The sequence below is a fragment of the Temnothorax americanus genome, unplaced genomic scaffold (assembly GCF_048541705.1).
Source record: "Temnothorax americanus isolate GAGA-0224 unplaced genomic scaffold, ASM4854170v1 Scaffold13, whole genome shotgun sequence".
Classification (NCBI taxonomy): Eukaryota; Metazoa; Arthropoda; class Insecta; order Hymenoptera; family Formicidae; genus Temnothorax; species Temnothorax americanus.
The window spans coordinates 3,689,586-3,703,718 of NW_027509264.1; the positions used below are offsets into that span (position 1 = coordinate 3,689,586).

The following is a 14,133-nucleotide window of genomic DNA, read 5'->3' on the forward strand; positions in this document are numbered from 1 at the left end:
TATTTAGTTAACTTAATTAATAAGAAGAGTGATTAATGATTAAGTCTTCAAAGAGCAATTTTGACCAAACTCCAATTAGCACGATCAATAGTGATCGGCAATTAATTTATCAAGCAATACCTATATTGTTTTGTTAACGTATAGAGAAGAATTATTCTTTTTTAGCATATATTTTATAATTGGCCGCGTTCAGCAGACACAACTGGGCTCTGCGTTCCAAAATTAAAATGCTATAGTGTATACATACATACATATGATGGCTGAAACCAGCTGATCGGCTGATCCAGCGGAATCGCGATGGCTGCTGCTGCTGAGTGATGGACATCTCAACGGCGCGACGGGGAAGTCTGCTGGTTCGAGCAAATGTTTAACGAAACGAGCTAGCCGTCGACGAATTTGTTTCGCGCAGGAAGAATGGCGGGATTGGAGAGCTACGGGGACGTGTACAGGGGTCGGCCTGCCAGGTCGTGGGAGTCGGGGACGCAGAGGTATTACGGTCGAGAGGTTATCCGTCCACTGGACATACCCGTTATTCATCCCCTGGCGGAGGACAATCCACCGGTCATCGACGATGGTGGGTCACGTTCTCGCTTTATTCGCCGATCGATCAAAGTTTCCGCAAGGAGACATATAACTGAGACTAATCTATTTGACAAACTTGACTGGTCCGCGCCTACTTCTAGACATCGCCGTGAGCAAGTACGTCGGACTGGGCTGCGGGCTTGCGAGCCTGATCACGGGAAATCTGCTGATCCACCCCTTCGTGGTGTTGCGGAGACAGTGCCAAGTCAATCCGGGCGCGATCAAGTATCACCTGATGCCCATAACTCTAGTGCCGGTGATAATACGTTTGCACCAGACCCAGGGTATAAACACGCTGTGGAAGGGGATTGGCTCGGTTCTACTTGTAAGAGGCATGACGTTGGCCGTCGAGGATCTGATCTCGAAGATCACGCCCTGGCAAAAGTAAGGCACTCGTCGAAAGGAATGCCCGACGTTTCGTAAAGTTTGTGCGATATTGTCTTTTCCTTAAAACCAGACGCTTGATTTCAGAAAGATCACTCGTAATAGCTCGATGAAAGCGTTTGGCCAACACATCCTCCTCAAGTGGTAATTATTCCGCCGATCTATATCGGTATATGAGTGAACCGCGGCGAATTACTGATCTACAATCTTTCGTATTTCGCAGTATCGCCATAGGTATAGTGACCCCCTTCTATTCCGCGTCACTCGTGGAGACCGTTCAATCCGAGATTGCTTCTGAATGTCCCGGTATCTTGGACGTTTTTCGGGACGGTGCGATTCGCCTGCTCGACATATGCAACAAGGGCAGACTCATTCCGATCTACGCTCTTGTACCACCCACTATAGTTTATGGAGTATCGAAATATCTTTTCACCCTCGTTGTCAAAGGGATTACTAGTCGGATTATGCACGTCAGGCACAAACATTCGCAGGAAGTAAGAGTACGTATCTGATACCGAATGCTTTCGGAGAACGAGGGGTGCGCGTATAGATGTATCTCTACATAGGAACGTTTATACTATTTCAGGGCGCGTACAGTAAGGACTTGCTGTCCGAGAGCGTCATCCAGGATATCGAGACGCAGTCTATCCTTGTTTCGATGTGCGCGGCCGACATCGTGTTTTATCCTCTTGAAACTGTTGTACATCGGTTACACCTTCAAGGTACGCGCACCATTATCGACAACCTGGACACCGGAAGAAGCGTCACGCCGCTACTGACTGGATATAGCAGCGCGGCCGATTGTTACCGCACAATAATATCAACCGAAGGGCCGCTTGGCCTGTACAAAGGATTCGGTGCCCTTATCTTGCAATTCGCGGTACATTTCATGGTGCTGCGCGCGACAAAGTGGATCCTGACAGAACTGGGCACGATGCTGATGCCGAAACCTAAGCCGATAAAACCGCAGAAATCTCCGTGCTATGATGAAATATAAAGGAGACCTGCAACAAAAAATGTAAGATATACGGGATTATTTATTATTTGCCTTTATCGTTGATTTATACAAGACGAAAGATCGAATTTGTAACGAAGATAGTTTCCAAACACATTCTTCGATGATTTTTAATGAATTAAGATGTCGCAGATCTTCGCACCTACGCGACTGTGATGACGCAAATTTTCTATACTGTACGTTTTACAGCTAACGCGAATTAAAACAGGAAAGGCAATAGAGTTCCGCATAAAAATTTTTAGAACGTTAAGTATCAAATTTATATGAAATATCGACAATATTTATAGATAGTCGTTCTTGTACGACATCGTCATTTTCAGTGAACACTTTCTACACCCGATAAAGTGTAATTATGTGATGTGATTTATGTGACTTTGTTAGATTATTATGTCGACATACGTGTTATAGATTGTTTACGAGGAAAATAAATCGATGTATACTATAGTTGCATATTATAGATTTATTACAAATACAGAATTGTTCTATATAGGACATCAGATCACTGTGAAAGAGTTGGGAAAAGAATTCTATGCGTGTCTTCACTCCGCGTTATTATTTTGCACAGCCTGGTTTTTTTTTTTTACTTTCTTCTTTTGCATCGTTTCAATCAGTAAGTAAATTAGCGATAATTAACGGGGATGTATATACTCTCTATAGTCAAATTAATAATCGTATAATTCGCACATCGCGTACGGACCTTCCTTTTCACTAATCTACTGTACTATGTACAATATATTACACATGAACACTTCTATTGTTTTGACATAAAAATAATCTCTATATATTCTTCACTTTCTTCGTCTTCTTTTTTATAATTGACGTTCTTCCATTATCCGGGAAACGAACGCTAATGTCGTGTTCATTAAAACTATTGCGCTACAAGTGTTCTTTTTATGAATTTTTCATAAACAACGCGTAACATTAGTGATCTTCATTACAAACAATCCTGGCGTGACAATATACAAAAATTTATTGTGTGTGGGTTACATTAAAACTCTCTTTATTGTATGGCTTGTTACAATTTCGTATTTAATTGATTGGAACCTTTTGTTTTCCGCATCTTAAGCCAGTCCATTTAATCAATTTACATCGTAATGGAAGTTCGCTTTACCCGCGTCAAATGTATAGCATTTATGTTGTCAAATTGGGATTTGATGACGTTGATATGATTGAATGCGTATATATATATTTTTTTTTTAATTTCTTTGCGATATTCTGCTATTAGATACGAACGCATATTACGCCGCTTTACCTTTGACGTTACCATCAATAAATGCATGCAGGATGCAAAACTCGATTGGACGTGGAATGCTATTATGTATGATTTTCTGACTTTCCCTGCAATACGAATGAATTAAACGATACAAAATTTATTTACATTTTTCCCATTGTCAAGTAAGAATTAGGTCTGTATATTCTCATTATTCTCTGACGTTTTCTACTTTTATGCGACACTTTCTCTTGAAAGAGGCATTTATAATGCATGTTCCAAGTAGGCAAAATGCAAGACACATATGACTTACAATTTGCAATATCATTCTTATTGTGAAATCAAATAATTATTTTCAATACAATATATTGGCATTCGTGTCTATATTACTGTTATTCCGCAACAAATATGGTTCTGTTATAAAGTGGCTTTCGAGATTTTCTTTGGGAACAAAAAGATACATATGAAAAAGAGGAACATATATTCACATATATATTCTTCTTTTTGCTACGTTAAACAATATCTGTGCAGCAAACAATATGTCCAATATTATACATAATATCCAAAATCGAAGAATTTACTGTAGCAAAAAAATTATAATTTCAGAAAGTCTAAATATACAAAACAGTTTGAAAACTATATGTATGCGTTGTTCTCATATCATTTTCGTTTTATACGAAATAATTACATGTATAGGAAAATATATTACGTTCTTTATAAAATAAAATAATTAAAATAACGATTTACGCAAATGAGCCAATTTAATTTTCGTCTAAAAATTGTCCATCTATCGATAAGGGAGCAGTTATACCAAAGTGTCGCATTCTTTAATTATTTGTTAATTATGTACATGTTGCGCCTGCTGAATGTCATCATCATTGCTATCGTCTCGCTTCGCGTACCGTGGCTTGTCAACGCCGTTCACGCACCGTTCTGTAATATGAACGGACACTATGTCGCTCCCCGGTACCTCGAACATCGGTTCCAAAAGCAGCGATTCCATTATTGCTCGCAAACCCCGCGCCCCCGTTTTCCTTTCCATCGCTAAAGAGGCAATTGCATTTAATGCGTGTATGTCGAACGTCAGCTCCACCTGCATAAACGCAATACAATTTTTTTACAACTTATCATTAACAATTACTGCAATTTACTTAAATTAGTTAGATTCATCTTGAGCCTACTACGAAAATGAAATTATTAAGCTGTACCTTGTCCATTGAGAACAACATCTGATACTGAGGAACGATGGCATTTTTTGGTTCGGTAAGAATTCTCGCCAGCATGTCTCTGTCGAGAGTGTGGAAAGGCACGAGCACGGGGAATCTGCCGACGAACTCGGGTATCATGCCAAAGTCGATGAGATCTCGGGCTTCCACTTGTTGTAACAGCGCGTCCTTCTCCTTATTGTCCCTCTCGGTGGAAGGTGACATATTGGCGACGTCGGCCAAAGTCGCCGCCCTCCTGCCCGGGCTCTCGGCCGCGGGCGTCGCGCCAAATCCGAGATATTTTTCCGATTTGCGCCGCGCTATCAACCGGTCCAAGCCGCTGTAGGCGCCTGACGCAACAAAAAGAATATTCGTAGTGTCCACTTGCAACATTTCCCCGCGCAACTTTCTCGAGCTATTTCTTTCCGGTACGTTCACAATCGTCCCCTCCAACATCTTCAGCATTCCTTGCTGCACACCTTCCCCGCCCACGTCACGCAACTGATGAATTCCGGGGATGGCACCTATCTTGTCGACCTCGTCCAAAAAGACGATGCCCATTTGAGCACGATCCACTACGTAGTTGGCATCCTGAAGGAGCTTAGCTATGACGCTCTCTATATCCTCGCCGACGTAGCCGGCTTGCGTGAGAGTGGTGCAATCACAGATGGCAAACGGGACGTCCAGGCATTGCGCTATCGTTTGCGCGAGTAACGTTTTGCCGGAACCCGTAGGCCCGAGCAGCAGTATGTTGCTCTTTTCCAGTTTCAGCTGATGCTGCTTGCTGTCTAATATAGCTGATCCAGGAGCCGACTGACCGCTCGCCTTTTGTTCACTTCCCGGATTCACCGTGTGCTGAAACCCGACTCCTGGAAACGGATTTCCGATGCCTGATATATGCAGTAAGTCTGCGGCAAAAAAAAACATCTCACAATAATCGCGTGAAATAATATATAATTTTTTAAGGGAATTATGGAAATATCGCTATATCAGATCTGAGATCGCAATCTGCTTCAATCGCTGTTTCAAGAAATCGTTAATTAATCTAGTTTTAAGCTACATGAATTTTACGCGATAAATTCTAATTACGATATACAGATTGCACGATACTTTTCTTAACAATTTATAATATTGGGACATTGCTATTTACGTGGTTTAGGACCTCTGTGAGTGAAGGGATGATTCGTCTCCTGTGTGCTGACCGGATTAACGTTAGTTTGCGTCTGCGAGTTTTGGGCCGGCAGATTGTTGTAAATACGCTTGTAGTGATTGTAAACGGCGACACTCAGCACCTTCTTCGCATATTCCTGACCCACAACGTGTCTGTTTAGATACTCGAATATCTGAAAATATCAAATCATTTTGCATCATTTTAATTAAAGCAAACATAAACATATCTGATTTCACTCGGAAAAAAGTCTGTACGTATAACTAAGTTGAACGATCGTAATTGAAACAAGTTACCTTTTTCGGAGGTGGAGGCGGCTTCCTGTAAAATCCTTGCTTGCCATCTTCCGGCCTGAGCGCCTCCTTCATACTCCTCTTTGAGTCAATCTCCGACAGCACGACGAAGAAATGATGGCACTTTTCGCACTTGACAAATCTTGTGGATGCTGTATCATTTATAAAAATGGTAGGTGCTGTGTTAAAATGCAACATTAGTACACGATGATAGATGTAGGATCCAGCGAACTGTATACTAAACTGGAACGTGAACTCGACTCACTCTACTCGAGAAGAAAACCGGACGAGCCAGAGGGAGAATCGCGACCAACCTGTTCTTTTCCGTTGCTGTATTTCGCGACAACAATTGAATGTCATTGACCAATCAAAAGTCTGCCAAACAAAGACAGAATGGTCGCAGAGCAGCTCATCTTTTTCTTCTCGCGACCCGGGCGCTAGCACGGGAGTTCGCACACCCATTCCAGTACAGTATATCGTTCACCGATAGAATCTTACATAAATATAGAGTTAAGTATTCGCAACGACTCGGACAACGTTACAATCTCCTACTCAACAAACTACATTCTACTTACAGACAAACGTTTCGACGTGCGTGCAGGGATCTCCGCACTTGGGACAAGTGAGCGTGTTCTTCTTCCCGCCGCCAGTGCCAGTGCCATTGCTGGAGGAACCGCTCGAAGAGACGGTGTCCTTGGAGGGTGGCGTAGGCTCCGTAGGCGCCTTGCCCAAGCTGCCGCTGATCGACAGGGCTCTGCTGGCCACGACGACCCTGACGATTTTGTGCACTGCGCAATCATAAGCGCGGTGATCTCTTTAGATCTCCACTTATTGTCCCGTCGGCGCGTTTGACGCTCCAGACAGGCAGGCAGGACGCAGGACCGTTTACCAAACTCACCATGACTCAGACTGGTGACATGGTTGGAGGAGGCTAGGCGGCCCGCGCTGACCAGGCAGCAACGCACGCTCATGGTCGACGGTGGATCCCGGTTGGGCCGTGAGACGCGGGGATGACGGCGGCAGGCCTTGCACTACCTACGACGTTCCGCGCGCTCGGATCTAAAATCAGAGAGATACTCCCTTGCGTACGACCATATTGCCGAATCGACACTAATAACGCGATCGTACGGGCCAATAGCTGCGCTCGCGTGCGGTGCGCGTTTGCGAAATAACGCGCTCGGACGGGTGAGTAAACAGCCGCGTTTGTTTGTCAAAAACACGTAGGCGGAGAACGAGGAAACTTCTACGAGTGACCTCCCTCGGAGGGGCTGGCTGCTCCGTCCTGCCCGAGGAACTCGCCGCGACTTGTTGTCGGCTCGCTCGGAGCTCGGACTGTTCGGAGCGGATCGTCGTCGGGATATTCACGGAGGGATTCTGAACGGGGCGACGCGACGCGACGCGACGCGCGGCTCTCCGAGCGGGGGTGACCTACGTGACAGCCGAAATCCGCGACATCGTCGCGCGACGTTGGCATCGCGCGACACGCGCAAGGACGGTAAACGATAACACGAAGAAAAACAGAGATATATCGGCGGGAGTGAAAGGAGGGGGCGGAAGGGATGGGAAGGAGGGAGGGAGGGGGAGATAGAAAGAAAGATGTAGGTAGACGGGGGGAACGAACGTCCCCCCAGTTCGCCCATGTTGCAGGTCGGGTTGTGTACACTCGGTCGCGATCTTACCCGACTTAAAATGGCTATAAAAGAACGCGACCCGTCGACTCGACGGACGTCAATGTCGCGGGGTACGCGCAACACCTGCACCGGCTGCACCTCGGGCCTCGGGCCTCGGGAAAACATACGTGGTGGGCGCCCTCCCCCAGTCCCCCATGTCGACGATCCCCGCGCCCTCCCGCGCGATTACACGGAACTCGCTCTCGCGTGCCCTAGACCTTCCTCTCGCGTTGGTCCCCCACCTACCGTGCGTGTCGCGGAACTACCACATTGACTGTCATACGATTGACTGCGTACGATTGACACTCGTTCTTTTTGGGGAAAAAAAAAAAAAAAAAAAAAACGCTTCTTTACGATTGATATCGAGTTTTTCATAAAGAAAGCCTGTCGTTCGATGACGTTTTACGGGGGAAAGGGCAGTAAATTGAGAGGGGAAACGAATGTTGTCGGTTTTTGGAATTTTTGAAATTGTTATCGTCCACGTGGGTGATAAGTAAACGACGAAGATGCAGCGTCATGAACGTGACGTTATTGCGTCGTAAATAGATACGTTGTTTACGAAGGATCGCGCGAATCTCATTATCGCGAACTAATTATTTCAGATATTTAGATCGACGGTCGATAAGAAGAGTCTTCGATCATCCCCGGTCCCCGGTCCCAGAAAAATGGACGCAAAAACTGGCAGAAACTTATCCAGAGCTGGCTGGGGCTGGCTATCTTCAATAATATCTCGGTCAGCGATTTCGGCCTGATTTAAATAAATGTAATTACTCCATAATTGATAAAGTTCTATTAAGTGTAAGTAGAAACTAGAAAATCAGTTAGGTCAATTATTATAATCGGTTTTTCAGCGTATGTAGCAACAAACTGTACATACATGGAATCAAGATGAACCGGTGGTCCGTAACTCTTTGACATGTCGTAAAGAAGCTGCTGCTTTGGTAGCCGCGCTGATTTCATTCTTAAAACGAAATAGACACGTAACCACAGGCGTTGAAGAAAAAAGGAAGACGGATAAAAAGGTTCTCCCACGAAGTCGAGCGTGCAAATTGATCATTTTATTCGATATGACGAAAGAACTACGATACACGTGACATTTTTATCGCTTGTCCAACTGCGCTTTTTTCATTCCCGCGTATTAAATCGATTATTGAAAAAAAAAGAGATCGTATCGCGACAATCGATCTAATATGCGTGAAATGGAGTAAACATTCATGCCGCGCCGCACGTGATCCGAGGATCGAGGACGCGCGTTCAATATTCATTGCCGATATACCATTACTGAAAATCTACGGTTTCCGTCACGTACGCTATAGATTTTCAGTAAGGGGAAAAAAGTCAAGGTTCTGTCACAATTGTACAAGTACACTCGCCCACACACAGACACACAACGCATCATCGCGATAAAACTGCGCCGTGTATCCGACGGATATATCATTGCAGCGGTATCTTTCCTTATCGATGGACGTCCGCGGCGGCGTCTTTCGGCAGAGGCGGCCTTTGACGACTTTGACGTAGCTCGCAGAGCCGACGGTTGGAGGTAAATTCAAACTGGTCCGCGCGACGTCCCGTGCCTTCTCAATCGCGCGAGATAAGACGAGATAAGGTCTTCCGCGCGTATACGATAAGAAATATATCGCACTGCGAAAATATCGCGGCGTGTCGCGTGACAAAGTCGCGCAGCGCGACGCTCGTGTAACCTGTACGACCTGCGCGAAACGACGCGTTCTTCCTCGCCGTCGCTTATCGATAACAGACTGTTCCGGTTGATACGGATTAGATAGCGACGAGGAGAAATTTCACATTGTTCTTATCGTTTTCGTACGTCCAAATCGCGCCTTTCCTGAATGGTTATCGGCCGATTGCACAACCCGTTCTAATCTCAGATGTATCGAGTACTCTGTTACGTATGCGTTACAGAAAATTTGGAGAAAGCGGTCCTCGCTACGGATACAGAAGTAATTAAGGCGCTTCCGCTTGTCGAGGAGAAGTCACATTGACAAACGCATTGGCCAGACTCGATTTAAGAAGAATCTAATTTGTCCGTTTAGATCAGAGCTGGCACCATGGCTCTTCGTTCGGTAAACACCGGCGATGGCAACTTAGACAGTAAGATCGTCGAATGGCTGCAGTGGAACAAGGTATGATATGTGCGCTAATAGATAGATAGCGATAATACGTCGTATCGCGATAAACATATTCAAGTTTATATTTGTACTGTAAATATTTTTGCGCTTGACGTTGTAGGATCCAAAAGCAGAAGATGAGTTATTTGAATACTTGGACGAAGGACAGATTAAAGTATTGTCCAAGTTGTTCTTTAAGAGACTTGAATTTGGAACTGCGGGTCTTAGAGGTCGTATGGGACCGGGGTACAGCCAGATGAATGATTTAGTCATCGTGCAAACTGGTCAGGGACTAACGAAATATTTGATCGACGCGATATTTGACGTCGCGCAGAAGGGTGTTGTGATAGGATACGACGGCCGTTATAACAGTAAAAGGTGAATTATTGTCTGATGTAATGTAATCCAACTCATAATAACGCGAATCCGTTGATCTTACAGGTTCGCAGAATTAACTGCTGCAATTCTCATAGCCAGTGGCATTAAGGTTTATTTATTTTCCAAAATCTGCCCCACGCCGTTCATACCTTACGCTATCTTGAAATATAATTGTGCAGCTGGGATCATGGTGACCGCCTCCCACAATCCTAAAGACGACAATGGCTACAAAGTTTACTGGGAGAATGGGGCGCAAATTATTCCACCGCACGATAAGAAGATCCAAAGCTATATTCTTAATAATCTTGAACCGCTTGAATCCTCGTGGGACGTGAGCCAGATCTATGAAAGCTCCTACTACACAGATCCGAGAGATGATATTATGCAGCATTATTACCGAGACTTGAAGGATAACGTTCTATATCCTGAAGTTAATAGAAATACCACGTTAAAATTTACATACACCGCCATGCATGGCGTCGGGCATGACTATATGACTGGTGCGTTTGAAGCGGCAAACTTTAAGGTAGCATCTTTGTATATATTGTCGTTAGCGATGCAGCTTTCTATAAAGGCAGATACTTTAATGCCCTATCTCTGTTTCAGCCGTTTATAACGGTGGAGGAGCAAAAGCTTCCAGATCCAGAATTTCCTACGGTGAAATTCCCGAATCCAGAGGAAGGAAAAAGCGCTCTGGATCTCAGCATAAAGCTAGCGAATAAAAGCGATTCGGCTATAATACTCGCTAACGATCCTGATGCCGATAGACTCGCGTGCGCAACGAAGACAGAGAGGTTCGCGAGCTCGTAATGAATCTGTACTTGAACTGTAATAGTCGAACAATAGAAATACATTTTATGATCTTTATAGCGGCGAATGGCATGTTTTCTCCGGAAACGAACTTGGCGCGTTATTGGGTTGGTGGATGATTCATACTTATCAAGTGTCGCATCCTGATGTTGATATGAGTGAAACATATATGTTGGCATCTACCGTTTCCAGCAAGATTTTAGCTTCAATGGGTAGGAAAGAAGGTTTTAATTTCGAGGTTTGTATGTTTAAAATATATATAATATGTTTACGCAGCAAAAATTAAGATTAAATTGTAATTCTAATAAGAATATTTTACTCTTCGACAGGAAACTTTAACGGGCTTTAAATGGATGGGCAACAAAGCTATAGAATTAATGAAGTCCAACAAGGATGTCTTGTTCGCGTATGAAGAAGCTATAGGTTTTATGTGTGGTTCTAAGGTCCTGGATAAGGATGGTATTAGCGCTGGTGTACGTGTAGCGGAATTAGCAGCTTATCTTGAAACGATAGGATTGACTTTATCTGATAAGTTGGAGGAGATATACGAAGAGTACGTTACATCGCGTTAAAGCAAAACAAATTTTAACGCAAATTTATTAATAAATTCTATTTCACACGGTATATAGATACGGCCATCATATCAATGATAATTCCTATTGGATATGTCATGACCCAGATACCATTAAGGCGATATTTGAACGACTGAGGAATTATTCGGGCAAACCAGATACGGTAAGTAATTTTAATTTTTAAAAAGATATTCTTTTCTTCCATCTAAGTAAAATTTAGAAAGCTTGCATGTTAATTTATGTTAACTATCTAAATTGTCACCTACATCGTTTGCATTTTTATATCTACACGCAATAAAAATATATTTAAAAAAGTAAATAAATTGTACAAAATTTGATAAATGAATTTAATATTACTTGGTACGTAATCGTCAGTTGCGAAGACGTCACTTAGGACATCTATAAAAAAAACATGCCTGACGGGTATATTTAATCGCGATTCTGATTAGCAAGAACAGATATCTTTCAGGCAATATAAAATGTATCCGATAGAAAGATAAAATAGATTATATAAGGCTAGTTTTCTGTAGCGTTCTGTTGTTCGCCAGTATAACAGCGAGCGCCGTTTCATAAACGACTAATGTATTCTAATTTGTGTCTGATGATATATGCCGGCAAGGTCAACAAGTATATGTGATGCATGAGGTAGCATAAACTGGCTAACCGCTTTGAAAGTGTAATAAAACCGACGCGCCAATGTATTTCTGCATGTGTCATCCTAGGTGACAGTTGTGTCGACAATGGCTCTTTATCACTGTTCTTCCGCTAATATAATAATAAATACGGTGTAAAACGTAAAGTGGTGTGTATTGATAATAATAGTATTTTTATATCGGAAAACGTTTCTGTTTGGATTTACACTTTGGTGCGCACGTTGGTTTCGTTTTTATACTTAATGAATTGTTTTGCGTTGTTGTAGCGTATTAACATGTTTGTCGGGAATAATAACGACCAAGCAAATTTATTTCTAATACAATTTGCTTAACTGCATTACCTTTTTTTTTTCTTTTTCGTCTTCTGCTTGTTAAGATGACAAAAAACGGTATCTACAGCAAGTATGTAAACGTAGTTGTTATATCATTGACGCTACTGCCTTCCGTGCTTCTTGCCGTTTTGTTTATTCCAGTAATACTGTCATTATATCACCTCACACCGTTTCTCGAGGAAGAAACCAATATAAGCAGGAAGTAAGTACGTGGAAGATAAATTTTTTTTAATCAGGTTGTTAACATCAATTGCCTCAGCGTAAAAATAGATTTATTTGTATTTTCTTTGTCATTTCGGCTACAATGACAAGTGATAAGTGAAAAGATATTAATGCACATAGTTTTTAAAGTGTTTGAGAAAACTCTCTTTTTGTTTCTCAATATAAAATGTCGTTTTTTTTTCGTTCTTCCTTCATCTCTTTTTTTCTGTCTCACGAATATTCTAATTGATAATGTAATTTGTTTAATGGCAGTACCCAACCGGAATTCTTAAAGGAAAATATATAATCACTGGCATTCGAGACTTGACAACTGGATATGACAATACAAAACTCGATAACAAAGCAGTTCTGCCTGTGTCAAAATCCAGCCAAATGATCACGTTCACGTTCAAAAATGGATTAGTCACTACTTTGAGAACTAGTGGTACAGAGCCCAAAATAAAATACTACAATGAATTATGTGGATCGCCTGGAGAGTAAGTTTCTCGCAAACGCTATTTGTGAGAATATTCATTTTTATGCCCATCTAGCTTTATTTAAGACTATTATATATTAATGCATTCTATATGGAATGTATAATTCTAACGGTACTCTATTATATTTTAATGCATTCTGTAGCCTATTTTTAAAGCTACTTGTATGTAAATTTAATATTATCGCGTTGTAATATATTGTTTTGATTTTAGGGACTTAAACAAATTGAAAGGCATCCTCAGCGAAATGGTATCGGCCATTGTAACAGAATTTCTTCAACCAGAAGTTAATGGACTTATCGCTCGCGAAGAATAAATTATGATAATTACACGTATATGCGTTTTTGTTTAGCGATCAACTTATTTGCATCATCAGTACATCATAAAATTTATTTTTACAAATACTTTGCAGTAAAATGGCTCCAAGTTCGCCCAATCAATTTTATTCGAGCGTTGTATATTTGTTACATTACTGAGTTTCTAATTTGCAACGCATTATATATATATATATATATATATATATATATATATATAATTTAATTTTATTATGAAATGATAGTGATGTTTCTATTGTAAGTCTACAAAACAATAGAAAAAATGGCTGTGTACTTTTGTATATATATATATATATATTACATACTGTTTTGTTCCTTGTTACAATTGCCGAGGGGAAGTTAGTTACACGCGTTTACATGCCTTTCCTGCTTCTACATATAACACATCGAAACGTAATGTAAGAAACGCATATAACATCCTGCTGTTCCATAACTTAAGAATTAAGAATTAATTAAACCAAGAACATGCGATGACTTTGCGATAATTGATTGAAATTGTTCAACATTGTATGGAAGGGTTCATTTATTGGGAATTATTAAAATTAAAAACATAGTTAAAGCAGCTGGAAATATTTATCGACAATAATGTAAAACATTATTTGTATAAGAATGTATTATGTGAAATTCGGGAATAATTTGCATCCTGTTGCAAATTATTCCTTTTAGCAATATATGATTTTTTATTTATGTCATCTACATTATTTT

The 14,133-nt window shown here is 41.7% G+C and overlaps 3 protein-coding genes across 9 annotated transcripts; 2 read left to right on the top strand and 1 right to left on the bottom strand.

Annotated features, from left to right (window-relative positions):
• Positions 1–276: 276 nt before the first annotated feature.
• Positions 277–2,425, top strand: LOC143894044 (mitochondrial outer membrane protein SLC25A46). Its single transcript, XM_077400072.1, has 5 exons — positions 277–574; positions 684–966; positions 1,054–1,110; positions 1,190–1,466; positions 1,553–2,425. The coding sequence occupies exons 1-5, from the start codon at positions 415–417 to the stop codon at positions 1,961–1,963; spliced, it is 1,188 nt and encodes a 395-aa protein (XP_077256198.1). The 5' UTR covers positions 277–414; the 3' UTR covers positions 1,964–2,425.
• Positions 2,422–8,528, bottom strand: Clpx (Caseinolytic protease chaperone subunit). 5 transcript variants are annotated; one of them, XM_077400049.1, is made up of 7 exons: positions 8,405–8,528; positions 6,756–6,916; positions 6,433–6,645; positions 5,861–6,009; positions 5,547–5,739; positions 4,400–5,304; positions 2,422–4,284 (listed from the first exon to the last, which is right to left on the bottom strand). In XM_077400049.1, exons 2-7 carry the CDS (start codon positions 6,826–6,828, stop codon positions 4,030–4,032), a joined length of 1,788 nt encoding a protein of 595 aa, XP_077256175.1. In that variant the 5' UTR covers positions 6,829–6,916; positions 8,405–8,528; the 3' UTR covers positions 2,422–4,029. The 5 variants fall into 5 exon arrangements, with proteins under 5 accessions (XP_077256175.1, XP_077256174.1, XP_077256178.1 ...); XM_077400048.1 differs by lacking the exon at positions 8,405–8,528 and adding an exon at positions 7,537–7,698; XM_077400052.1 differs by lacking the exon at positions 8,405–8,528 and adding an exon at positions 7,537–7,693 and having other exon boundaries at positions 5,559–5,739.
• On the top strand, positions 8,409–14,115 carry Pgm2a (phosphoglucomutase 2). Of its 3 annotated transcripts, none has more exons than XR_013255992.1 (11): positions 8,410–8,549; positions 8,971–9,067; positions 9,448–9,668; positions 9,775–10,031; positions 10,095–10,557; positions 10,638–10,825; positions 10,902–11,079; positions 11,171–11,394; positions 11,471–11,576; positions 12,540–12,600; positions 12,873–12,967. XR_013255992.1 is itself a non-coding variant. In XM_077400046.1 (11 exons), exons 3-11 carry the CDS (start codon positions 9,594–9,596, stop codon positions 13,407–13,409), a joined length of 1,818 nt encoding a protein of 605 aa, XP_077256172.1. In that variant the 5' UTR covers positions 8,410–8,549; positions 8,971–9,067; positions 9,448–9,593; the 3' UTR covers positions 13,410–14,115. The 3 variants fall into 3 exon arrangements, 2 of the variants coding, with proteins under 2 accessions (XP_077256173.1, XP_077256172.1); XM_077400046.1 differs by lacking the exon at positions 12,540–12,600 and adding an exon at positions 13,307–14,115 and having other exon boundaries at positions 12,873–13,096; XM_077400047.1 differs by lacking the exons at positions 8,971–9,067; positions 12,540–12,600 and adding an exon at positions 13,307–14,115 and having other exon boundaries at positions 8,409–8,549; positions 12,873–13,096.
• The last annotated feature ends 18 nt before the right edge of the window (positions 14,116–14,133 follow it).

What these genes read in the sequence shown, in the direction of transcription:
- LOC143894044 (XM_077400072.1), top strand. Translation starts at nt 415, where the DNA reads ATGGCGGGATTGGAGAGCTACGGGGACGTGTACAGGGGTCGGCCTGCC. An exon ending in TCCACCGGTCATCGACGATG is followed by an intron (nt 575 to 683) that starts GTGGGTCACGTT and finishes GCCTACTTCTAG; the next exon opens with ACATCGCCGTGAGCAAGTAC. An exon ending in AACATTCGCAGGAAGTAAGA is followed by an intron (nt 1,467 to 1,552) that starts GTACGTATCTGA and finishes ATACTATTTCAG; the next exon opens with GGCGCGTACAGTAAGGACTT.
- Clpx (XM_077400049.1), bottom strand. Translation starts at nt 6,828, where the DNA reads ATGAGCGTGCGTTGCTGCCTGGTCAGCGCGGGCCGCCTAGCCTCCTCC. An exon ending in GCACGTCGAAACGTTTGTCT is followed by an intron (nt 6,010 to 6,432) that starts GTAAGTAGAATG and finishes TAAATGATACAG; the next exon opens with CATCCACAAGATTTGTCAAG. An exon ending in TCACAGAGGTCCTAAACCAC is followed by an intron (nt 5,305 to 5,546) that starts GTAAATAGCAAT and finishes TTTTTGCCGCAG; the next exon opens with ACTTACTGCATATATCAGGC.
- Pgm2a (XM_077400047.1), top strand. Translation starts at nt 9,594, where the DNA reads ATGGCTCTTCGTTCGGTAAACACCGGCGATGGCAACTTAGACAGTAAG. An exon ending in TTGAAGCGGCAAACTTTAAG is followed by an intron (nt 10,558 to 10,637) that starts GTAGCATCTTTG and finishes TCTCTGTTTCAG; the next exon opens with CCGTTTATAACGGTGGAGGA. An exon ending in TTGGAGGAGATATACGAAGA is followed by an intron (nt 11,395 to 11,470) that starts GTACGTTACATC and finishes CACGGTATATAG; the next exon opens with ATACGGCCATCATATCAATG.